Source organism: Pagrus pagrus (genome assembly GCF_965226575.1).
Source record: "Pagrus pagrus genome assembly, chromosome: 24".
Lineage (NCBI taxonomy): Eukaryota > Metazoa > Chordata > Actinopteri > Spariformes > Sparidae > Pagrus > Pagrus pagrus.
Window position 1 is genome coordinate 16,634,827 of NC_140206.1, and position 26,362 is coordinate 16,661,188.

The following is a 26,362-nucleotide window of genomic DNA, read 5'->3' on the forward strand; positions in this document are numbered from 1 at the left end:
CTTGCAACAAAGTATGTAGTATGAAAGGATGTAGCAAGAATAAAAAAAACCTAAATCTTGGATAAATGCTTTGCATTGTGTTGCCTAATTTAGCTCAGATTAAATAGAGGCTTTCAACTGTTGAAAACTGTTAGAACACTATGAAACTTTTTCTTTAAAGATAATAAAACATTATATATTCTATCTTAGTCAAACAGTCACTTACCTTTGCATCTTCTGGTGTACAGTAGCTGGTCTTACAGGTCTGCTGCTAGTAGGCCCAGAGGCAGTAGGCTGAGCAGCTGTAGTAGGTCAAATCAAATCAACTTTATTTATTTATTTATTTTATTTATTTTTTTCCAGTGGCAGTAGACTGTGCAGCTGTGTGTTGAGGTGCATGAGGTCTGCTGTCCCTTTCACCTCTTATGCAGTGCAGAAGCGTACGAACTGCTGTCTCAATGTTTGTTGTGGGCTGGTAAATTTGACAGATGTGGAAATTACATTTAATTAGATGCATTTGGAAACTGTGCAAAATTTGCAAGACAGCATGTTTACACATAAAAGACTCACTTTTGCAAAAAGCTTTTTCTAATGTATTGTTGATTATATGGTAGGTGTGTAACGATTCATCTACTCAATCGATTACTCAATTTATGTTCCTACGATCCAACTTCATCGATCTGTGCTCGGCAAGTTGGCCTTCCGGGCTTGTATCGATACTTGGAAATTGCACATTGGATTTAAGCATGGCAAACTTAATGGATGTGTGTTTTTTTTAGCACTTTTAACGATAAAGACACATTAAACGTTACTCGATTCAGTCTGACTGTCTGTGATGTCATCGGCACACGCCGGCAGTAGCGCAAATCTCAGAGTGACAACAACTACTCTTTTTATGTTGTAAACAACAGCAGAAGTAGCAGATAAACCTACTATTAATTCAACCTGAAGAAATGCTGGTTGCACTTACTATACTCTTTTTATTAGGGCTGCCCCTGACCAAGGATTTTCTTGGTCGACCAGTGGTCGTCAATTCAGAGCGATTAGTCGACTAATCGACGCATATATATAATGTATATATTAAAAAAATTTTTAAAAGTCTCTGCGGTAAAGTGGATGCGCCTGTAGAGAGATTTACACAATAAGTAAAACATAGTGAGCTGGATAATTTAGCCTTCCCAGTACACACGAATAGTCTAATACTAGCGCACATAACAATAATAAAATGTATTTATCTCTGCTTTCAAACGTTCGGCTGCCATGGGCAGGTAGCTAGGCTACTTACATGTTTAAGGTGGTACATCATGTTCGTCGTGAACAGTGATAGGCGAAGTTTTTCTTGCAAAGTTTGCATGTCACCTTCTTTGGGTCATCCTTCTTCTTTTCAAAATGATCCCATATTTTAGATGTCTTTCCCGACATGGTTGGCTATTAATTGGTTGATTAATTGTTAACTGTCTAACCCCGATGGAGGGACCTGCCGTGTTAAAAAAAACAAACACTGACAGTGAGTGGGTGTCACGACTTCCTGTATCTGGCCCTTCAAATTAAAAGCCCTCCAGCCTTTTATACACAGTCCAGCCGCCAGTCAGTTTTTTTTTCTGCGACCAATCAACCAATGAAATTTTGGTCATCTAATGACTTTTTGGTCGACCAGTGCTTGGTCGACTATTTGGGGGCAGCCCTACTTTTTATATTGAAAATGAGAGCAGAAAAGGTTAACCTCCTGGTTGCACTTCATTCAAATAAAAGGTTAATACATTTGCCATTAATTGTTGTGTACTTGTTTATATCCATAATTTAAACCTGACACTTCACCTGCACTGTCCAGTATCCAGGTATTTATTTCACAGTCACACTGGTTGAATATTTGGCTAAAAAGTTACTGAATCGATATCAAGTCACTGAATCGTATCGGATCGTATTGTTCTAAGTGAAAGACGATCGTCCTTGAATCGTATCGTTAACCACGAAACGTGATATGAATCGAATCATTGTTAAAATGAATCGTTACAGCACTATTATATGGACAGGCCATATATTCCTGAGGCCTGAACAGACATGTCAATTGTACTTCAATATGGCATTTGGTAGTTCTACCACAATGCACCTACTACAAGGTGCACTTCCCTGCAGGAGAAATACAGTCATTAATGGGAAATTTAGATTTTAAATTAACTGTAATGTAAACTCTGACATCCCTTTACTTAACTATAGTATTCCTAACATCAATACAAAATATTGCAGTGCCGGTTCAAAATCTGCCTCTTTGTAACAGGCCAATTGTTTGACCTCTGGTGTTGCTGTTTGTAGCTTCCTTGAGAAACCGCTCATTCAAACTACTTCACACTGACACTGACTGTGCAGATTTGTCAAAAGGTTAACATTACAACTCCAATTAGCTGACGCCTTGTTAAGTATTTATAACCAGCAATACTGAGACAGAGAGAGGGGGTAAGGGTTAACCTGACATGTGTATTTCCCTGTTGTGGGAAGAATAACGGAATATCTTATCTTCCATGTAGAGAGAGGCTTAACCCTAACACTCTCTCTCTACATCGGTCTCACTATAGTTTTTTTTTATGATTTCTCTGATAACTCTTCACCACTAATGTATAGATTATTCTGAAGAATATTGTTTTATTACTCAATTAAAATAACAATTAATTTACCCCAAATAAATTGCAGAACTTATCTTGTTAATATTTCAGTAAAAAGTCAATCACCTGATCATCATCATCTAATGTCCATGTCACTGCTGTATATTTATAATAATAATAATAATAATAACAACAACAGAGACAAATTTCTGATCAGAAAAACACTGGAGCTCATATTCAAAAAGACTGCTATGACACATACAACAATGTAATTATATACAAACTTTCTCAGAATTGAAATGCAGAACAACTTAAACATGACACATTAATGTTTTTTGAGGTATACATGAGCAAGTTGTATATCTATGTATTTATTTTTCAACATTATATAAGAAACTCACGAGTGGAGGAGTGCGTGATTCAGGTCATTCATTGGGGAAATAGACTCACCAAGTCCAGCTACTCACGATCAGAAACACCGATGAAATACACTGTGGTTCACCGAAAAACACAAAAGTAGTGGCTACTTGTGATTAAAAACACCGGTTTAATACACTGTGCTTCACGGGGAAAATGGGTTAACTTTAGGAAAGCTAGGGAACTTTCTGTGGCCCACAGTTTTCAAATAGCCTTGTTATGTTAGACGCCTGCTAAATAAACACTGCAACTATAGTTATTTTAGGTTATCAGATCGTGCTGGTAACTCACTGGGAGTGAAAAAGAGTTGGTCTGTAGTGTACTGCGACTGAGCGGCGACCAAAAGGGGGAGTGTGTGTTCCCTTATTTAATCGAAGTAGATTAATATTGAAAGTGTCGCGTGTCCAAATCGCACTAAATTCCAACATTTCCTTGGGTCATTAGCGACACATGTACTAAGTGAGAAGTAGATAGGATGAACGGTTCTCTACATTCGCAATTAACAAACTACCACCAACAGAAATTTATTGCTTTATAACGTTCGTCCCCCCCCCCCCAAAAAAAAGGATGTTAACCATGGTTTTCTTATCATAGTAAATCACTCACCTGGGAAGACCCGGCCTGATCTGACATTTTTCTAGAAGGCAAAACAGAATCAATGCACATAACTGAATATGAGGGTATATCGACAGACGACTAGATACCATAGCTAACGTTATAATATGTTAGCTAGCTACGTTACGTTTCGGGAGGCAAGGGGAGCTAACTTAACTAAACATGTTTCACCAACGTAGCTGACTGGAGTGCATAATGAAACGATACACAGACGTATAACGGTGGTGATATCAGAAAACATACGTACCTTAAACATCACACGCCAACTGCTCCGCTGAGTCAAGGCGTTCTTTTCAAGGCGCGATCGCAGCTCTGGCTGATGGCTAGGCGGGATGTTTCCTGTTAAGATGCCACGGTCGGCTCCACGCTCCAGCCAATAGGTGGCGGCAATGGCGTATAAGCAACTTTGCCTACCACCATAACGACTCAAAGAAGAAGAAGAACTGGCCAATTGGAGTTCTCTGTTCCCCGAACAAAGCCCGCCCCATTCTCTACAGACACGAATCGCGTTTGCAGGTACACAAATCACTTTTGCCCCAAGTACGCTGAGATATTTGGTGCAAAAGTCAGAGCGCGGGCGACTTGTGATTTGAAAGAGGAAAACGGCATCTGTGACCCGCAGCAGCAGATTCAAGCAGTTGTAGTTACTTACTTGTGACCCGTAGCAGCAGATTCAAGCAGTTGTAGTTACTGATTTGTATGTGTGCTGAAAAAATATCCAAGAAAAAAATGTATATTTGTGAGAAAGAATTCTACAGGTGTGCAACTCTCATTACACGGACTCACATACTGATTTACAGATGTTCAAATTTTGTCCACAGCTTCAGATTCTTTGATACAGGTGTGCAAATGTGTTTTGCACCATTTTTGCTGCATTTATTGGAGCAAAATGTGTGAGAGCAGGAATTTCTTGATTTGTGATTTGTAACAGAGGATTTGTGTACTTGTAATGAAGAATTTGAGAAGGTGTAACTGTTGAGTTGTATTTGTGGGACACAAAAAAATTCTACAGGTGTGCAACTCCTTCTCTGTGACTTCAACTTTACTGATACACATGTGTGACTCTTTTTCTACAGATACAAATTCACTGTCACAACTGCTCAGGACTTTTGCACCAAATATACCTTCATAGAAGAAGCTGCTACGACACGAGGAGCAGTGAAAGTGAAGTTAACTTGAAACCTGAAACAGCTGGGGGAGGGGTTCGTTTTTTTATTATTAGCCTACACATAAACAAATATATATTCATTCATACAATAAACAAACAAACAAATATATATATATATATACATATATACATAAATATACATAGATAGGGGTATTAGCAAATCATATAATTGTTTGTAATAATAATATTATAAGGTTCTTATAGCTTTTCTGTCTTTCATGTTTTTTAGTAGCTGCATGTAAAATCTGGTTTCTATTTTAAATTCATAAAAATGTGTTTTTTTGGATGACCATTTGCATTTATGGATGTAATATTTTCCTTGTAAAATAAAAAAAACAAAAACAATTCCTTTCCCTTCAGTTTTTTTCATCATAAGTGAGAATTATATCTTTTTTTAAGTTTAAGCTTGATGCCTGTCAAAGATTCAAACATGTTTCCCAGTTCCATCCAAAACAAATAAGTATAACGACATTCAAAAAAAAGATGACAGATGTTTTCCTCCTCCTGTTCACAAAAAGTACAGTTGACATTAACATAAATCTGGAGATGGCCTGATTGACAGGATAAATTGAATGTATGATCTTAAAAGAAACTTCCTGTATCTTGTCTGTGACACAGTATCTGCTGCTTGAAGTCCACACTGAGTTCCAGTTTATGCCTATAAATGTTGAGTTCCAGAGTAGTTCAGCTGGTGGGGTTATAATTTCTTGGTAAAGTTTCCTTATATGTCTATTGGTGCATTTTTTGTCTGTTAAATTTATACCATCTAACATTAAATTTGCCTCAAAGTGTACATTTAGCTGTCGTCTATCTCCTCGCAATAGCATCAACACTTCCGCAGGTATAGCGTCAAATATTATGGCAAATTCTTTAGGTGTAATAGGAATTGCATACTTTTTTTAAAACTCAGTGTAGTTGTACAAATGTCCATTTTCATTCAATAACTGTGTCACAAACAAGATATTTTGTTCAAACCATCACTTGAAAAACAAAGATTTGTTCTTATATCGAATATTTTGATTATTCCAGATCAGACACTTGTGTGGTGAAAAATTATGTTTGTGGACTAACATCCAAGAAAGTAAAGCTTGTTTGTGAAAACTTGCCAGATTGACAGGAAGTTTATCAACACTATAATAACAGTTTAAAAGAAATTCAATCCCCCCGATCTTCTTGAAAATAAGTTCTGGTATAATGTACCATCATTTACTTTTTCCCTGAAAATATCTCTTCATCCCGTTTATTTTAAAAATTGTGTTAGATGTATTAAAGTCCAAAGCATTTAAGCCCCCTTGACAGTATGGGTTGCACAGTACTGTTCGTTTTAATTGGTGGGGCTTATTTTTCCATATAAAGTTGAAAATGTTCATGTCAATCTGTTTTTTTGGTGGAACATCCAATACCATAGCTGTATAGACCAGCCGAGATAACCCTTCACTTTTAGATAACAAGATTTGTCCACTGATTGACAAATCTCTTAATAGCCACATATCATACTTTTTCAATGAGTGGATTAAAATTCAAGTCAACCCTTTTTTCTTGATTCTTGCATATCTTAATGCCCAGATATGATATAACATCTTTAATACAAATACCTTCTATTTCTGTCAGGTGACTCGTTCTGTCTTTTAAAGCAAAAAGATCACACTTTTAAATATTAACCTTCAAACCTGACGCCAGAGAAAATGCATCGAGACAGTCAATTGCTGTTTTTTTTAACCTCCTTTTCATTCTTTAAAAAAATAGTAGTGTCTTCTGCTAATTGACATTTCAATTGACTTTCTGCAAGTTGAATGCCTCTAAAATAATCTTTATTAATGTGAAGTGCCGTAGTTTGCATTATTAGTAGAAATAAAAAGGGTGCAATAGCGTCTCCTTGTTTAATGCCTCTCTCTATATTGAAGCTACGGGTGGTTCATTTAACAACTTCACTGAACTGCTGCACCTTTTATATAATGTCTGAATTGCAGATTTGAAATAAGAGCCAAAACCAAAAAAGTCCAAGGTATTAAACAAGAAAGAGTGTTCTATGGTATCAACAGCTTTATAGTAATCTATGAATAGTATAAGGCTGTTGTCATCAATAAATTCATGGTAGTCAATTAAATCAAGAATTAAACGAACATTATTACTTGTACCACTCATAAATCCAGACTGGCACTCATCAATAATTGTTTGAAGACAAGGTTTGAGCCTTTGAGCAAAAATAAGTGATAATAATTTAACATCATTATTAATTAAAGTAATTGGCCTCCAGTTTTCAATACACACTGGGTCTTTCCCAGGTTTGGGGATTAATGTAATGAGGCCTTGAGACTGATGGCGGTAGTCTTCCCACAGACAAAGCTTCCTTATAAACATTGAACAACAATTCTGAAATCTCTTCTTTGAAGATTTTATAAAACTCACTAGTTAAACCATCGTTCCCAGGAGACTTATCATCCTTTAACTTAGAAATGCATACATTGATTTCTTCTTGAGTAATATCCTGATCACATGCACTTTTCTGTTCTTCGTCTATTCGTTTTACATCCACAAAAATGAGAACGAGTCACATTAATTAACTTTTTTCTTGTACAGGTTTTTATAGAAATTCTTGACAAAATTAGATATTTCCATGGCGTTGTCTGTAATCTGGCCATTGATATTTAATTTAATTATTGAGGAGGTTTCTGCATTTCTTTTTTCCAAATTGAAAAAATATTTTGTGTTCTTTTCACCTTCCTCCATCCGTTTTCTTCTAGATCTTACAAAGGCCCCCCTTGCTTTATCTTCATAGATCTGATCTAGTTGTAATTGCAATCACATTTTCTCTATCTTGTTGATTTGTATCTGGATTTTCATATATCATAATTATCTTTTTTGTTATATTATCCTCCATTATCCGCTTGTCTTATGCCATTTCTTTCCCTCTGTGGGTTGCTAGTCTTCTAATTTGATATTTAAAAAATTCCCATTGCTCTCCGAAGGAGTTCAGTGCTTTAGCCTTCCTCCAGGTTTCATTAATAGTTAACTTTGCCATGCTTAGAAATTGTTTATCTTCTAAGAGTGTTATTTAATTTCCAATAACTTGTTCTAATCCTTTGATCCTGATCTTTTGTGTTATTAAGATTAACTGAGATGTATATCAATGTATGGTCTGTAAGTACAGAGGGTTCAATATAAACATCCATAACTTCTTTCTCCATAACTGTAGATATCAACCAAAAATCTATTCTTGACTGTTTGCTCAAGTTTTTTGTTTGCCATGTAAACTGACTCTTGTCAGGATTTCTATACCTCCATATATCAAAACAATTTAAATTAGAGCACAGTTTATTAATTTCTGCAGTTTTATCAACTCTCACCGGAAGTGGTGGCCGACAGCCCAAAAGTGGATCTTTAATGGAGCTCCAGTCTCCTCCAAGGAGAATAGGAGTAATAGTCACACAACAGCTTCTGTGACATCATCTCACAGCTGACTTTACCTGCCTCTGATTGGTCCGTCAGCTTTATTGCAAAAAGGGGTTTATAATTCAGATGTGACTTATAGAAACATGTGCATGTAATAATGAACGGACATGTAACATATAAACAAGGAGAAACAACATGTTGCCAGGGGAAGCTTATAAGTTATATAGTGACAGAGAAAGAGGACCATATGGTGACAGTTTAACTGCCTTTCTGTTGGTGGAGCCAGAAATTAAATTAATATAATGAACAACTTCATGGAGAAAAGGTACAAAATCAGGTGTTTTACTGCTGAATTTACATTTATGAATGTGGCATTTTGCCAACAGAATGAATACATTTATAATGAAGTCCATATTTTCTTTACTTTATTTTCTATAAAAGCAAAACACAAGTGCACAACAGTTTCTGGGTGGTCTTCACAAAAAGAGCAGTTTGTATTGATGTCTCTGTTAAATGTAACCATGTGATGACTAGCAGGGTGATATCTGTGAATTATTCTGAACCACACTTCTTTCACCTTGTTTACTATCAGGTATCTGTGAGGAATCATACAAACTTGTTTCAGTCAGTGTTGTTTACAGATCGGGTCCAATAACACGCAGCATTCGGAGCAGAGACAGTTTCTTTCTGAAACAAAGCACCAATGTTCGTATTATTTCCAGGAAGTTTAGAAACACAGATTTTTCCAACAGGTGATTGAGCCACAGCGGGGAGGGAGACAGAAGTGGGTGGAGGTCTGCCAGTATTTCTAAATTAAAACAAGTTCTGGTGGCGTAACTGGAATATTATATGTTGATGGAAACTCTCTATAAGAGAAAAGTTGCCCCTCTCCGTTAAATTGCTGGCCCACCAGCAGAACCTGATTCTGGACCCGACTCTCAGAAAAGAGCGACTTGTTTTTATACAGAATATCTGTTATTCCAGATTAGAAACCTGTGAGCTGAGAAACTGTGCTGATAAATGAGAGGCCATGCTAAAAGGACCTGCTTATGGAAAGTGGACAGTTTCACAGGGAGTTTGTCCACGACAGCAGGGTTTTTTATAAAGTGCTGAGCCCAATGTATCTTAAAAGTCTTGTTCAGTGTGTTAAAGTCCAAAAAGTTGAGCCGACCGGATTCATAATTATTCGTAACACTTTTTTTGATATAATGTGTAGGATTTTTCCAGATGAAGTCAAAAAGCTTTCTGTCAACATCTTTACAAACGTTAGTGTCCAGGTGTAAAGAGAGAGCTGCGTATGTGAGCCCAGATATCCTTCAGCCTGCTCCGGAACACTCTGCCTGTTAGAGATAAGTCCCTTTGCAGCCACTCATTCACTTTGTTTGGAGTTTTTTAATGATGGAGAAAAGTTTAAAGGACATCTCGCCTTCTGATCTTTAGCAAGAAGAATACCCAAGTATGTAACTTCTTCCTTGATCGTCATGTTGCAAATAGTTTGTATATTACAACCTTTTAAAGGTACAGTTCACATTTATTTATACTCAGACAGACCAGAGGCCTCTGAAAACTGCTTCATCACATGAATGGCGACAGGTATCTGACTGGCATCTTTTAGAAAGATTGTGGTGTCGTCAGCGAGCTGACTGATGATATCCCTACCCGCAGTAGAGATTCCTTGTATACCTGTTTACAACATGACATGTGAGACTTTGTGTACAAAGTAGAAACAGATGAGGTGAAATCGGGCATCCCTGACGAACGCCCCGCTTCAGATTAAATCTAGGGGAAGCTCCATGTTTCAGTTTAACAGAGCTATTGCCATCAACATATAAAGTTTGAATTGCTTTGCAGAAAAACATTTTGTGAGGAGAGACAAATAAATTAGTGTTGTGTTGTATCAAAGGCCTTATAGTAATCTAAGAAGAGGATGAAGCCATCTTCAGATATCAGGTCAGGGTAGTCAAGAATATCTAATACTAGTCTAATATTATTAGAGATGTGCCTATTCCTCATAAAGCCTGACTGTGTCTCAGCTATAATTGTGTCAAGAGGTACTTTAATTCTCCTGGCAAATATTAACGCCATCATTTTATAATCATTATTCAGCAGACAAATGGGTCTCCAGTTATCAATAACAAGCGTCTTTTCTAGGTTTGGGAATCAATGTGAGCAGACCTTGAGTGAGACTAGGAGGAAGGGCATCATTCTCTAGACTCTCCGTAAAAACCTGCAGTAAAAACGGGCTAACTGATCTGAGAAGGCTTTATAAAACTCTGCAGTTAAACCGTCAGTGCCGGGAGATTTATTGTTTTTGAGCAGAGCGATCGAATCGGTAACCTCTGCCATTGTAAGAGGGGTGTCACACTAATCTTTATCTGCCAGATCAATCTTTCTCACCTTATTTACTGAGTTTACACACTGACTGGTAACTTCTTCATTAGATTTTCAGCTGTATAAATTGCTATAAAATCTTGAACAAAAATCTGAAGTTGATTTCTCGTCATCAGTAATGACCCCATTAATATTTAAATTATGGATGGGACTGGTTTTGGATCGGTATTTTTCAAGACGGAAAAAGTAGTCAGAACTTTGCTCCCCCTCCTCCAGCCATCTCTTCCTGGACCTGACAAAGGCTCCTCTGCTTGTTGTCGATACAACTCGTCTGATTTGTTTTGGAGGTCTAATAGAAGCAGCTCATCCTCTCTCTGATAAAAAGAAGACGTTTTACTTGTGACTTTCTCTTCTTCTGCTCTTTCAGCTTTGACAATAAATGTTCCTGTTTGCCGTCTTAAGAATTTTCCTAACTCAAACTTAAGTAGTTCCCAGTTAGTGTTGTAGGATTTTTCCCTTTTAGCCTTGTTGTAAAAACGAGTAATTAAATGAATGATTTCAGTCTGAACCTTTTCATGCTTTAACAGGGAATTGTTTCATTTCCGGTAGCAGATCTACGGATTGTATTAGATGCACTAAATTGGATGCTTATATGGATCGCTCTATGGTCAGTGAGGGGCGTGGCAAGGATGTTTCTGTCATTTTCTCTTTATCAATGTTATTGGATAGCAGCCAGAAATCAATGCGAGACTGGCTGGATCCTGATCTGTTGCTCCAAGTGAAGGATCTTTCATCAGGGCATTTTTCTCTCCATACATCCACAATGTTACATTTTCCCATCAGTGTTTTAAGATTTGTGCTGAGGGAGGAGGGCCGCCCAGGAGGCCACCTGTCAGCAGCATTATCTAGAGCAATATTAAAGTCTCCACCAATTAAGAGCAGAGAGTTTGGGTATTTGGTGAGCCAAAATATAATTATTTCCTCTGTTGAATCAAGTAACTTAAGTGGTCGTGACTTTCTCCCGTCATCTCGTCCTCGTCGTGTCGTCACGTTTCTGTCACAGACTCAACTTCCTGTTTGTGTTCTGTCATGTTCTGTTCTGCTTCTTGTTTGGACCTCAGACGAGGTTCCTCGTGTTCGTCTCCACTCTTCACTCTTTATTCTGTCGTATTGTCGTCCTGACTTTCCTGCTTTTGCTTGATTGTCAGAGCACTTTGTAAACTGTGTTTAAAGCTGCTGTATAAATAAAGTGTGTTACAGCAAAACTCATATATTTGTGTGAAGCCTCAGCTTGAAGTATTTCTCAGTACTTGCTGAGTTTTCTCTGCTCTTTATTTATTGTTTTATTTATACATGTCTGCTGTTATTGGCCTCAACTCTGACATGTTGTAATCTATAAATATAATAATATATATATATACAAAAATATAAAAAACAAAAATATACAAAACTCACCTCCTAACAATGTTGCCACTCTACACCTAGCTAACAGTTTCTCTACTCTACACCTAGCTAACAATGTTGCCACTCTACACCTAGCTAACAGTTTCTCTAATCTACACCTAGCTAACAATGTTGCCACTCTACACCTAGCTAACAGTGTCTCTGGTCTACACCTAGCTAACAGTTTCTCTAATCTACACCTAGCTAACAATGTTGCCACTCTACACCTAGCTAACAGTGCCTCTGCTCTACACCTAGCTAACAATGTTGCCACTCTACACCTAGCTAACAGTTTCTCTAATCTACACCTAGCTAACAATGTTGCCACTCTACACCTAGCTAACAGTGCCTCTGCTCTACACCTAGCTAACAGTTTCTCTACTCTACACCTAGCTAACAATGTTGCCACTCTACACCTAGCTAACAGTGCCTCTGCTCTACACCTAGCTAACAGTTTCTCTACTCTACACCTAGCTAACAATGTTGCCACTCTACACCTAGCTAACAGTGCCTCTGCTCTACACCTAGCTAACAATGTTGCCACTCTACACCTAGCTTACAGTGCCTCTGCTCTACACCTAGCTAACAGTTTCTCTACTCTTCACCTAGCTAGCAGTTTCTCTACTCTACACCTAGCTAACAGTGCCTCTGCTCTACACCTAGCTAACAGTTTCTCTGCTCTACACCTAGCTAACAGTTTCCCTACTCTACACCTAGCTAACAATGTTGCCACTCTACACCTAGCCAACAGTGCCTCTGCTCTACACCTAGCTAACAATGTCTCTACTTCATACATAGCTTACAGTGTGTAGCTAGCCAACATTCAGTGTGTAGCTAGCTAACATTAACTGCAGTCTGTAGCTAGCTAACACGTAACACTCACACAGAAACATTATGAAAGTAGCTAATTCAACATCCTGCTGCAAGACTGCTGACTCAGACCAGAAGGAGACGCACGTTACGCCTGTTTTAAAGTCTTTACAGCGGCTGCCTGTTAAAGTCCTTCTGTGAGTCACCAGCTTCATGCTGACGACTGTCAAATACAACAAGTGCAGAACAAAGTGAAGTGGTCTCAGTTTTAACGTGCAGAACAGAATCATTGATGACGAGGAAACCATCAATCTTTACAATCAGTTTGAATCATTTTGTACAAAGTTCACTGATGAATTTATTACAAGAAGCTGAAAGATTGATGTGACTGTGATCCTGTACAGACTCAACTGTTCAGCACTGACAATGTTTCTGTGACAGGAGGAGACTCTGCAGACTAAACACCACACAGACACACTGAGGAACCAGACATGGACCACAAGAGCCCAAATCCAGGATAAAGAGGTTCAGTGAATGTGGTGCTGAAGGTGTGGAGGTGGATCAGTGAGTCAGAGGAGACTCTGTAGAAGGACAGAGTGCCAGCAGGACAATCCACATACACTGCTACTCTACCAGAGGAGGAGGAGGAGGAGGAGGAGGAGGAGAAGGAGGAAAAGAAGGAGGAGGAGGAGGAGGAGGAGGAAGAGGAGGAGGAGGAGGAGGAGGAGATGTCTGTTTGTCTGTTATTGTGACTGACAGAGTAACGACCATCAGAGCACCACAGACTCCAGGACTGATCATTCAGTCCAAACACACAGTCTTTTCTGCGTCCTCTCCTTCTGATTCTTCTGTAACTCACTGATATATAAACTCTTCCTCTCCACTTGACCTCCCAGTAACAGCGACCAGTCAGACCAGTTCTACACAGCAGCTGACGCCACCTGGTCTCAAATCTCTCTGGATGACCAGGATATGACTGATCCTCCATCACATATCCCATCTTCCTGTTGTTGTCAGACAGTTTGATGTTTCTTTGGACTGTTTTTGTGTCGACTGTGAGCTCACAGGAATCTGATGGAGAGAAAAAGACACAACACAGCTGCAGTTATTAATGTATCATCAGTGTGATGATGACATCACAGATGTGACTGAGTGATGTCACAGTGTGAAGCTGAATCAAAGTAAAAACACACTCACACTTCCTCAGACCTGGTGTCAACCATCGGACTCCAGCAGGCTCCACCCTGAAAGGAGGAGGGGGGTCAGAGCAGCACATCCTCTTTCAGCATGCAGACATGGACATGACATGACTCTCATACACAGAAACACAATATGTCCATCAGGCCTGCTTCTCCCTGTTCTCCTGAACCTCTTCACCTCTGCCACTCTCCTCACACACTGAGAGAGCCACAGGATGTTGGTGTGTGTGAAAGAGGACGACAACATGTGAGGACACACACAAACCTCTTTTTGGATTCATGACTTCATCTTTATTTTATTGGATGTTGGTGCTGTTTCCTGTGGGCTACCATACGCATGCTGTCTGATCCAATGTCAGCTTGTGCTCATGTTTGTATATTAGAGGACTTTTGCATTTGGATGTCAGAACTTTTGAGGTCAGATTCCTGTTTGAAGTTTCTAGGGCTTTTCTGAATCTCACCTGCACAGTCTGCTTTTTGTTCTCGCTGTGTTTCTGCTGCTTTGTTTTACTGTGCAAACAAACAAATACAATTTATACGTAATAAATCAACATGTGTCCCGAGATGACCGTTTAAAAAAACTACTCTCTTTTTTAACACTCTCAGATGATCTCAGCCTCCCTCCAACATCCCTCCTACATAGGCTTTGCACAGGTCACATAGACGGCACCACTGACCCATCTTAAATTAATCTATGCACTGCTGCTGTTATGGTGATGTGACGGGAATGTTCCACCTTGTGTCATCTAACGTTGTTATTGGACTGTTTTACATCTTCTGTTCACTTTAAACTGATGCCACAGACAGTTGTTACAGTCTGTAAATGTTTAACTTCAGTGTTTGTGCCAAGACTCTCCTGGTCGCTGATCTTCATCTCTTCTTCTCATCTTCCTCTCTTCACTTGTAACTCTTGGCTTCGTGCCATGCTGCCTTTTCTCCTGAACTGAACAACTGGAGGTGGAGTAAACGAATCAGACCTCCCGACACTGAACCATCTACAGTCGAGATACAGAGTCTCACACTGACTGTCTGTGGCTGCAGCAGGACTCTTCATACCTGAGAGTGTCCAGTCTCCAGCCTGGATCCTCCAGTCGAGCAGACAGCAGCTTCACTCCTGAGTCTCCTGGATGATTGTAGCTCAGGTCCAGCTCTCTCAGATGGGAGGGGTTGGAGTCCAGAGCTGAAGCCAGAGAGCCTTCCTCTGTGATCAGACAGCCTGACAGCCTGCAGACACACAAAACAACACACATCACAGATCAGCTGAGGGTCCTGATGATTCAGTGCACATCTGTGTTTAAGGGTTTAACGTTTATCATATTTATCATCTTAGTTTTCACTAATTTACTAATTAGCACTGAACACGGAGTATAACTGGAGCTGCTGGAAATGCCATTAGTTTTGCAAATACTTGGTCATGAACCAACATATTGTACAGATTAAAATGATGACCTGATGATGGAGGATCACCAAAGTAATTACAGTTCATCCTGAGGGGAGCATGAATGTCTGAAGCAAACCTCATGGCAATCCATCCAATGGTTGTTGAGATATGTAAGTCGGGACTAAAGTGCAGAATAGACTGACAGACCCACATTTTATATACAAATAGATTAGTGGTTTCATTGGTTTTGTATCGTTACTTTGATGAGTGAAGGATCTGTTAAGTTGTCAGACTGTGAACACTATCAGAACATCACACAGGTCGTCTCGCTTGTGTTTTGGCTGTGTTACTACCTCTGTTGGAGGATCAGAGGTGGAATGAAACTGTCCCCCCATTCCACCTTTGTAACTTTCACACCTACAGGAAGCTAAAGCACGCTCACCTTCCTCACCACCTGCTGACCAACTTCTATCGGTCAGCGATAGAAAGCCTGCTGACCTACTGCTGCACAGTGTGGTTCTCCAGCTGCACAACACAGGACAGGAAGGACCTGCAGCAGGTGGTGAGGGCAGCGGAGTGTGTCATCAGGACGACACTACCCCCTCTCAGAGACATTTACACTGGCCGACTCCAAAAGAAGGCCAGCTGTATTGTTAAGGACCCCACTCACCCCGGACATTACCTGCCCCCCTTATGAGCAAGACATGCTCTAATTGTAAAGTTACATGAAATAATGAAATAAAATAATGAATCCTGACCTGAGAGTTTCAAGGACACAGTGTGAACTCTTCAGTCCAGCTGACAGCTGCTTCACTCCTGAATCCCGCAGGTTGTTGTTACTCAGGTCCAGCTCTCTAAGACTAGAGGACTGGGAGCTGAGAACTGAGGACAGAGCTTCACAGCTTCTCTCTGAGAGGTTACAGCCACTCAGTCTGGATAAAGAATAATGAGCAGAACAAGAAAATTATTTCTATTTGGGTCAATAACAGCACATTTACTGCATTCTGAAAAAAACTTCTCCACACTTACAGAGCTTTGCTGGAGGCTTTGACCACTGGCAGCAGCCTCAGAAGAGCCTCCTCTGAAGCAGAGTATTTCTTTAGGTCAAACACATCCAGATTTTCTTCTGATGACAGTAAGATGAAGGCCAGAGCTGACCACTGAGCAGGAGACAGTTTATCTGTGGAGAGACGTCCTGATGTCAGGTACTGTTGGATCTCCTCCACTAGAGACCGATCGTTCAGTTCATTCAGACAGTGGAACAGATTGATGCTTCTCTCTGGAGACAGATTCTCACTGATCTTCTTCTTTATGTACTGGACTGTTTTCTGATTGGCCTGTGAGCTACTTCCTGTCTGTGTCAGCAGACCTTTTAGGAGAGTCTGACTGGTCTCCAGTGAAAGACCCAGGAGGAAGCGGAGGAACAAGTCCAGGTGTCCATTTGAACTCTGTAAGGCCTTGTCTACAGAACTCTGGAGGTACTGTGTCAATGCAACTTCATTTTTTCTTGCTTCAGACTTGATGAGATGTGTTGGTTCAGGTTTGTCTCTGAATAGTTTAGACCACCAGGATGTTGATTGCTCTTCTTCTACCAGAAGACTGACACCAGAGTTGATGAACGTCAGATGGCCATGAAGAGCAGCCAGAAACTCCTGAACACTCAGATGGATGAAGCAGAACACCTTGTCCTGGTACAGTCCACTCTCCTCTCTAAAGATCTGTGTGAACACTCCTGAGTACTTTGAAGCTGTTGTGATATTGATGCCACACTCTGTCAGGTCTGATTCATAGAAGATCAGGTTGCCGCTCTGCAGCTGATCAAAAGCCAGTTTTCCCAGAGACTCGATCATCTCCCTGCTCTTTGGAGTCCAGTGTGAATCAGTCTCAGCTCCTCCATCATACTTGGTGTTCTTCAGTTTGAACTGAACCACCAGGAAGTGGATGTACATCTCAGTCAGGGTCTTGGGCAGCTCTCCTCCCTCTCTGGTCTTCAACACATCCTCCAGAACTGTAGCAGTGATCCAGCAGAAGACTGGGATGTGGCACATGATATGGAGGCTTCGTGATGTCTTGATGTGGGAGATGATTCTGCTGGCCTGCTCCTCATCTCTGAATCTCTTCTTGAAGTACTCCTCCTTCTGTGGGTCAGTGAACCCTCTGACCTCTGTCACCATGTCAACACACCCAGGAGGGATCTGATTGGCTGCTGCAGGTCGTGTGGTTATCCAGAGGCGAGCAGAGGGAAGCAGTTTCCCCCTGATGAGGTTTGTCAGCAGCACATCCACTGAGGTGGACTCTGTAACATCAGTCAGGATCTCAGTTTTCTGGAAGTCCAGAGGAAGTCGACACTCATCCAGACTGTCAAAGATGAACACAACCTGGAACTCTTCAAAGCTGCAGATTTCTTTGGTTTCAGTGAAGAAGTGATGAACAAGCTCCACCAAGCTGAACTTTTTCTCTTTCAGCACATTCAGCTCTCTGAAAGTGAATGGAAATGTGAACTGTATGTCCTGGTTGGCTTTGTCTTCAGCCCAGTCCAGAGTGACCTTCTGTGTTAAGACTGTTTTCCCGATGCCAGCCACTCCCTTTGTCATCACTATTCTGATTGGTTCATCTCTTCCAGGTGAGGCTTTAAAGACGTCTTCTGGTCTGACTGTTGTTTCTGGTCTGTCTGGTTTCCTGGATGCTGCTTCAATCTGTCTGACCTCATGTTCATCATTGACCTCTGCAGTCCCTCCCTCTGTGATGTAGAGCTCTGTGTAGATCTGATTCAGAAGGGTTGGGTTTCCTGCTTTAGCGATCCCCTCAAACACACACTGGAACTTCTTCTGAAGGTTAGATTTAAGTTTACGCTGACAAACTGCAGCAAGATGTTCTAAATAAACACCCAACGAAAAAGATCATTAAGTTATTTATAAAGACAATGAGACAATTTCCTTCCCCTAAAGATTGCATATATAAACAGATTTTCCATCATCATCATCATCATCATCAGACTTCAGTAAATGTCTCATTGATCCATCATGTTAAATCTTTAGAGAAATCCTCTTACTGCTCTGCAGACAGTCAGCCAACTCCTCCTGCTTCATTCTCCACAGGAAGTGAAGTGTGATCTTCAGAAATGCCTCTCTGCTGCTCCTCCTCTGCTCTTCATCCTCACCATCCAACACCTCCTCATCCTCCCTCTGACTCTCTAAGCATTCTGGGTAATCTGAACTCAGAACCTTCTGGACCTTCTTCAGCTCATTCTTCACATAAGTGACAATGTTCTCCTCCAGCAGCTGGAACAGAATATTATGTGAATGAGAACATTTAACATCATGGAGCCAAACATCAGATCCATGTTGGACAGATTCACCACTGGTCTGTAAAGTGCAGCATGGAGATTATTGTGAACAGACAGGATGTAAAAGTAGTTGTTGTTCATGTACAGACCATAAATATGGAGTCCAGGTGTGTTTGATGCTGCTGGGCAGACGGACCTCTGGGAACCTCTGAGCTCTCCTGGTCGACTCTGTGGAGGAATCATGAAGAATCAGCAACATTATGTCTGTCCACTCAGAGACAAACACAAGCTGAAGGTCCTTTGAGATAAAGTGTTGATGACATCATTGAATCAGATGGTTTCCCCTGACATCAAAGTGTTGGTCGTGCTGCTGATCCCACTGTGACTCAACAGTCAGTCAGTTTACTGGGTTGGTTCAGCAGCTTGTCTGGTTTAGTTCCTCCGGCTCTGATTATCTCAACAATACTGACGACACCAACACACAGCTAACACAAGCTAATACGATGCTACCTGTCCAGTTAAAGCTGGTCAAGCCACAATAAACTTGTAGCAGGCGAAGTGAGTGAAATGTGAGCTGACAGCTGAGACAACTTTGTTCATGAGTGCAGTTTGACACACAGACACAAGAACACACAATCAAACATGAACATCTCTGATGTTTTTACTTCATCAAGCACTCTGTTCAACTTATATCTGCTTATTTATTTTTTAAACTGTAGACTCCATCAAACCATGGCCCAAGTCTTTCATGCATTATGAGGTTTATTCAACTCCTCACTACCATTAGGTTCAATTGAATCTTCCTAACTACTAAACTCTCCACAGTCATTCAGCTGTTTCTCCATACAAATTCAAGTCAGACATGTAGTTTAGCTCCCCGTCACTCGAGGACTGGGAGCTGAGAACTGTGGACAGACCTTCTAAAGTTGAAAGACAGCAGAGTATGCAATGGTGAATAAATTGTACTTACAGAGCTTTGTTGGAGGCTTCGACCACTGGCAGCAGCCTCAGAAGAGCCTCCTTACGTTGACAAACTCCAGAATGACTTTCTAAAAATAAACACAACAAACAAGATCGATTTGTGATTTATAAATAAAACATGACAATTTCCTTCCCCTAATGATTGCATACATAAATGTATTGTTGTCCGTCTATTGAGACTTCAGTAAATGTCTCATTGATCCATCATGTTAAATCTTTAGAGAAATCCTCTTACTGCTCTGCAGACAGTCAGCCAGCTCCTCCTGCTTCATTCTCCTCAGGAAGTGAAGTGTGATCTTCAGAAATGCCTCTCTGCTGCTCCTCCTCTGCCCTTCATCCTCACCATCCAACACCTCCTCATCCTCCCTCTGACTCTCTAAGCATTCTGGGTAATCTGAACTCAGAACCTTCTGGATCTTCTTCAGCTCGTTCTTCACAAAGGTCATAATATTCTCCTCCAGCAGCTGGAACAGAATATTATGTGAATGAGAACATTTAACATCATGGAGCCAAACATCAGATCCATGTTGGACAGATTCACCACTGGTCTGTAAAGTGCAGCATGGAGATTATTGTGAACAGACTGGATGTAAAAGTAGTTGTTGTTCATGTACAGACCATAAATATGGAGTCCAGGTGTGTTTGATGCTGCTGGGCAGACGGACCTCTGGGAACCTCTGAGCTTTCCTGGTCGACTCTGTGGAGGAATCATGAAGAATCAGCCACATTACAGACCCTTTCCAAAAAATTAGAATATCATGGAAAAGTTTATTTATTTCCATAATTCCATTCAAAAAGTTAAACTTTCATAGATTATAGATTCAGGGCCCACAATTTAAACGATTTCAAGTATTTATTTGTTTATTTGTACATAATTTGTGCTTCCAGCTCATAAAACCCACGAAAACAGGAATTCAAAAAATTAGAATACTGTGAAGAAATCAGCCCAAAATTTAAATTGCTTCACTTTAGTTCAATTGTCTCAGTTCGGTTCAATATGGGGAAGACTGCAGACTTGACAACTGGCCAGAAGACCATCATTGATACCCTCCATAGGATGGGTAAGCCACAAAAGTTCATAGCTAAGGAGGCTGGCTGTTCGCAGAGTGCTGTGTCCAAGCATATCAATGGAAAGTCTAGTGGAAGGGCAAAATGTGGCAGGAGAAGATGCACCAGCAGAAGAGATGACCGTGGGCTTCAGCCGATTATCAAACAGAGAAGATTCAAGAATCTGGCAGAGATCCAGAAAGAGTGGAATGAGGCGGGAGTCACAGCTTCAAAAACCACCACATTCAGACGCATCCGGGAGATGGGCTACAACTGTCGGGTTCCTCGGGTCAAGCCACTTCTGAGCCTGAGCCAACGTAGGAAGCGTCTCAACTGGGCCAAGGAGAAGAAGTTCTGGACTGTTGGCCAGTGGTCCAAGGTCCTCTTTTTCAATGAAAGTAAAGTGTGCCTTTCATTCGGGAATCAAGGTCCAAGGGTTTGGAGGAAGACGGGTGAGGAACAGAACCCAAGCTGCTTGAGGTCCAGTGTGAAATATCCACAGTCAGTCATGATTTGGGGTGCAATGTCCGGTGCAGGTGTTGGTAAACTCTGCTTTCTTAAATCCAAGGTCACCGCAACAGTCTACCAGAATGTTTTAGAGGACTTCATGATTCCTTCAGCTGAGGATCTGTATGGAGATGCAGATTTCATCTTCCAGCAGGACCTGGCCCCTGCCCATACCGCCAGAAGCACCAAAACCTGGTTTGATGCCCATGCCATCACAGTGCTTGACTAGCCAGCCAACTCGCCGGACCTAAACCCCATTGAGAATCTATGGGGTATTAGGCTCGGTCAAGATGAGCCAGGCCTGCGCAGAATCGATCACCGACGACCACCGTACAATGCATGCCGGTTAGATTTGTGTCCGACTTGATCCCGACTTGCCCTGACGTCATTGACGCGCCTGCAACGATAACCTCGCGAGATCAAGGCGGCCGCAGTCTTTAGAGCCAGGCGCCGCAGTTGCTCTCCACCGACTGCAAGACATGGATCTATAATACATCCATGCTGCAAGACCTCAGGGCATGATGGGAAACGCCTGGCTGTCGCCTAATCAAAGAGCTGATTGGCTCTTAGTTAGGACTACGTTCAGTCGACAATTCTTATTTTCTGTGTATTGGTTATATTTAATGTTAGATTATATGAATCTCATGTGCAATGAAGGTTTAATCTGTTAACAGACATATTTTTTGTGTGGTTGATATACTGTATATAATTACAAATATAAATACATCAATGAATAAAGATTATAAGAAACCTTTGCTGCTTGTCCTCCCCATGTGTAGCCTATATATGTACAGTAGCTGTGAGAACGCTTGGACTGTTAATTCAGTAGTTCAGTTTGTTAAATTTAGGGATTGTATGATTTATAAATGACAGTGCCTTTATATAAATCTACTTTGTAGACAATTCTTGTTCAATAAATTACTTCCAAGGGCTGAAATCTGACCAGTCGTTCTGATTCTCACCTCAATCATAACAGTGGCATTGTTAAACAAATAAAAAGTTATGATTGACAAATTTAGACCACAGTGAAAAGAAGTTATCATTTTAGAAAAATCCACTTTGTATGACCTCAAAGTTTGTATTTCTATTTGTTACATTTGTGAGATTAAAGGATAGGTACCGTTTTTTACAACCTGGACCTTATTTCTGGCAAAACATATGGTCATTTACTCACCCAGATAACTTTGGTGTCATTCGGCGTCGTTCGGACGAAATTAGATCCAGTGTAGCGGCGATATATCCATATAATGGGAGAGACGGGGCAGCGACACACAGCCTCTATATAACGCATTATCTGCCACGAAACTAGTTCATTTCATCAATATTTTGTTATGAAATGCTAGCGCTATTAGCCTCTGAGTCCGGGCTCGTCTATTGTCAACATCCGGGGTCTGTAGGCTGATCTACTACCTCTGACCTGGAAGATGTCGTCTCTGAGCTGCGCGCGCACCCGCGACAGCGCGGCTTGTTTACCTGTAGCTGCTACTGCTAGTTTGACCCCGGATGTTGATAACGGACGAGCCCGGACTCAGAGGGGAATAGCGCTAGCATTTCATAACAAAATATTGATGAAATGAACTAGTTTCGTGGCAGATAATGCGTTATATAGAGGCTGTGTGTCGCTGCCCCGTCTCTCCCATTATATGGATATATCGCCGCTACACTGGATCTAATTTCGTCCGAACGACGCCGAATGACACCAAAGTTATCTGGGTGAGTAAATGACCATATGTTTTGCCAGAAATAAGGTCCAGGTTGTAAAAAACGGTACTTATCCTTTAAATATTAAAAATCACACCACATCCCATCTGCCCATTAAGAGGATTAACACAGTGTAATTTATGTGCAAAGTGGAAAAGTAGGGGGATCTCTTCTGCTTCAATTTCATCAGCGATCAAGAATGCATGTGCAGTTTCTTCAGCCATAGCTATCCGAACGTGTTGTGCAAACTACAGGTAGCCTAAGGTGGATCTAACAGGACGGACATATTTCTGTGACTTCCTGTATATTCTTTGACGGCGGCTGGAAACTGTCCGACTTGACTGCAGCTTTTTGCCACTGCCCCCTGCTGCTGCCGCCTGGTCTCGTCAACCTTCCAGGCGAGGCGCAGTTCATCTCGAACGAGCCTAATATCAAGAGGAAAATGAGGGGCACCAGACCCAAAAACAAAGAAGAGCTGACAGCAAGCATCAAGGAAATCTGGGCTTCCATAACTCCCAGGCAATGCCACAGGCTGATTGCCTCAATGCCACGGCGCATCGAGGCAGTGATTAAGGCAAAGGGATTCCCAACCAAGTATTGAAGATTGACATATCGTTTTGAAAGTACCATATTTTGATTGATTTGATGTGATCCCAATTTCTTTCTTTTTTTTCTGCAAAAACTGAGAAGTAAATGGTGATTTCTTCACCATGGGCATTTCAAATAATGTTTTGCCAGTGACTTCACTTATTATGTTGCTTATACAGCGACCTATTACCTAAATATAAAGATAATAATAAATTCATCATTTGTAAATATAAGCTATATTCATGTAGACATGTCTTGCAGTAAGAAGAAAAACTGAACGTCTGAGTTTCAAAATGCTCCATGTAACTTTAGACGTATTTGTAACACCTTTTATTTATTTTTGCATATTTAATAAATATTGTAAAACAGTAAAATGTTCTGCCTTCAGTTCATATCTTTGTCTCAAGTGTTTGAACTTTATTTAACAGATCAGAAAATAAGTTATTTGTTTTTATTTATTCTTTGAAAACTTAAAAACATTTAATCAGCTGATATATCAGTAATCAGAGTTTTCTACTCCTTAATATGGGTTTCGGTACCGGCCCCATGAAGTCCGGATGGGTCGGGCCGTTGTGACGTTAGATATAACACACCGCCTCTCCTCTCCTCAGCAGCAGGTCAGATCTCAGCAGGAGGTGAGGAACACTGTCGTCAGAGTTGTTGAGGGACAGACATGAAAAAATGTGAACCTGTCCTTTAATACTGATCCTGCTCTGACCTCCATCATCACTCTGAGGACATGAAGACCATCAGGACAACTGGTCAGACTGGATTTAATGAGGACAAACATCAACAGAGAGCAACATGAGGACAACTTACTGTCTGTCTGATGAACGCTGTTGTTTAAAATTAATGATCTCATGCTTTGACCGGTCACTCCTGAAGGACACACAGCTGGGCTCAGGTCCAGGTCCAGGTCCAGGCTCAGGTCCAGGTTCAGGTCCAGGTCCAGTGGTGTTAGAGGGAGGGCCTCCCTCCTCTCTGTCCTCACACTGATTCATGCTGCTCAACTCACACACACTTTCATCTGGGGAGGAAACACAAATCATTCATCTGCACATCAACTGAAATCAGCCTTTACATCACGTCTCCTGTCAGAACATCAGCTGCTCCTCCACTGATTGGCTGCTTCATATCAGTGTCACATGAATGCTGCACTTCTACTGTCAGTCCACTAGATGGTGTCATGGAGCCATCAGACTGGAAGTGAGTCGTCTGCTCTGAACACCAGTTTAACCAGCGAGACACTGTTCTAGAAACACCAGTAACAGTGGAGGAAAGTACATTTACTCGAGTACTACACGGACTACAATCCTGAGGTACTTCAGTCACGTATTTCCACTTCATGCAGCTGGTGCTGAGGGCTCAGTCTATATGATGACGTCATAGTAAATAGTGGGCCACATTCATGTGTTTGGACTCATGTGAATCTCCAGGATAACATGTATCTGATCATTATGAACAAGAACCTGAACACCAACATATTATAAGTCACATCAGCTGCAGTCAACAGCAGCAGGGAGAGGAGGAGGGACAGGAAGTCCCCAGACTCCCTTGAAAAATCGCTCCATTTTGTGAGTTGTTGAGTTAAGAGGACCTTTATAAACTGTGTGAAACGCTGTCGATGACACATTCTGAATGATTCGGGCCTTCTTGTAAGTTCGGCCCATGTTACAGCCTCGTTTTAGGGGGTGCTGCTGCCCCCTCAGCACCTCCAGCTCCCGCATCCAGGCGAACAGCTGCTCTCCAGCCGCGTTTAGTGCGTCAGACAGCGGGAGAGCGGCGGCTCGTCTCGGCCTCCTCCACAGGCTGATTCAGGCAGGAAAAGCTGCCTTCAGTCATCAGTAAGTGGAGCTACACAGTGACAACCTACTACTAAGCTACATGACTTTGAAACAATGTCATAGAATGAAAACTCAATAGAAACTTCCTTCTTTCAGTTTAAATATATCTCACAACAATAAACAAAGGCAGTATAAAGTGACTTAAGCCAGGACACTCAAGTGTCGTAAGCAACAGGGACTACAGAAGATCCCATTTTTAAATAACTACAACCCAGAAACAGGAGAAATTACAGATAATCTTAGTCTGCAGCAATAAAGTGGCTCCTGCTCTGATAAGCAAATAGTAAGTTGTTAGCTGTTAGTTGTTAATGTCTTAGCTTCATTGTGGAGAAAGGTGCTGCATTTTTCCTGTTTTTCAGTGCTCGCATGTTGTTTCAGGTGCGCGTGGTGTGCGCGTATTTCAGATGTACATACCCTGCACAGGGCTGGCAAGTCACCCAGGACAGGTTGAATCCCTCTTTTAACCCGCCCTCCTTCAGTCTTTATTGTATTTCGCCCACTTGGTCCCAGGGTCGGGCATTGTTGCTATAAAAACCCTCTCCTACCGTCAATCAGTCGCACTCTTTCATTTAAACGTCACCGACGTGTTTCTTCTTACTTCCTGAACAGAAAAAAGACTGCCCTGCTCAGCCTCTGCTCTGATTGGCTAGTACTCGTTGCCATCAGGGCCAGAGCCAATTAGAATAAGCAACTAAACTTTAGAGACAAGCCCAAGAAAACCGCGACCACTAATATTTATAAGCAACTTCACAGAAGAAGAAGCCCAAAGTCGCTTATAATAAGCGGACTTGGCAACACTGCTGTCTGACTGTTATATGACTGTATCACTGTGTCACTGATCTGGAGTCAGCTGAAGTGTTTCTTCACTCTGAGCTCCTTTAATGTTCAACACTCGCATTTCATTTATTTCACTTTTCATCTCAAAAGTAACTAAATGGAGTAAAAAGTCAAATATCTCCTCTGAGATGTAGCGCAGGAAAAGTACAACGGAGCAGAAATACTTAAAGTACTTCAACTACAGTACTGGAGTAAATGTACTTAGTTACTTTCCACCTGTGGAACAAATCCTTCA

At 41.1% G+C, this 26,362-nt stretch overlaps 1 protein-coding gene and 1 long non-coding RNA gene across 4 annotated transcripts in view; both read right to left on the minus strand.

The window, feature by feature from the left end:
- LOC311253568 (NACHT, LRR and PYD domains-containing protein 3-like) overlaps positions 1 to 25,869 on the minus strand; it is a 379,521-nt gene extending 353,652 nt beyond the window's left edge. Inside the window, exons 1-12 of one of the 2 annotated variants that reach the window (XM_084347632.1) lie at positions 25,705 to 25,869; positions 24,266 to 24,473; positions 20,222 to 20,300; positions 19,839 to 20,067; positions 19,593 to 19,671; positions 18,772 to 18,850; positions 18,389 to 18,617; positions 16,366 to 18,211; positions 16,095 to 16,268; positions 15,012 to 15,179; positions 13,954 to 14,000; positions 13,026 to 13,827 (exon numbers count right to left, since the gene is read on the minus strand). In XM_084347632.1, coding sequence (XP_084203758.1) covers positions 13,214 to 13,827; positions 13,954 to 14,000; positions 15,012 to 15,179; positions 16,095 to 16,268; positions 16,366 to 18,211; positions 18,389 to 18,617; positions 18,772 to 18,850; positions 19,593 to 19,671; positions 19,839 to 20,067; positions 20,222 to 20,300; positions 24,266 to 24,447 — 3,726 coding nt within the window. In that variant the 5' untranslated portion in view covers positions 24,448 to 24,473; positions 25,705 to 25,869 and the 3' untranslated portion in view covers positions 13,026 to 13,213. Of the gene's footprint in view, positions 1 to 13,025; positions 13,828 to 13,953; positions 14,001 to 15,011; positions 15,180 to 16,094; positions 16,269 to 16,365; positions 18,212 to 18,388; positions 18,618 to 18,771; positions 18,851 to 19,592; positions 19,672 to 19,838; positions 20,068 to 20,221; positions 20,301 to 24,265; positions 24,474 to 25,704 lie in introns of those variants that run through there. The other variant, XM_084347631.1, reaches the window with a different exon arrangement.
- LOC311253573 lies at positions 364 to 4,737 on the minus strand. Of its 2 annotated transcripts, XR_014621714.1 has the most exons (4): positions 4,264 to 4,737; positions 3,859 to 4,220; positions 3,603 to 3,633; positions 364 to 451 (listed from the first exon to the last, which is right to left on the minus strand). It is a non-coding gene; the product is annotated as an uncharacterized lncRNA (long non-coding RNA). The 2 variants fall into 2 exon arrangements; XR_014621715.1 differs by having other exon boundaries at positions 3,603 to 4,220.
- Positions 25,870 to 26,362: the final 493 nt, after the last annotated feature.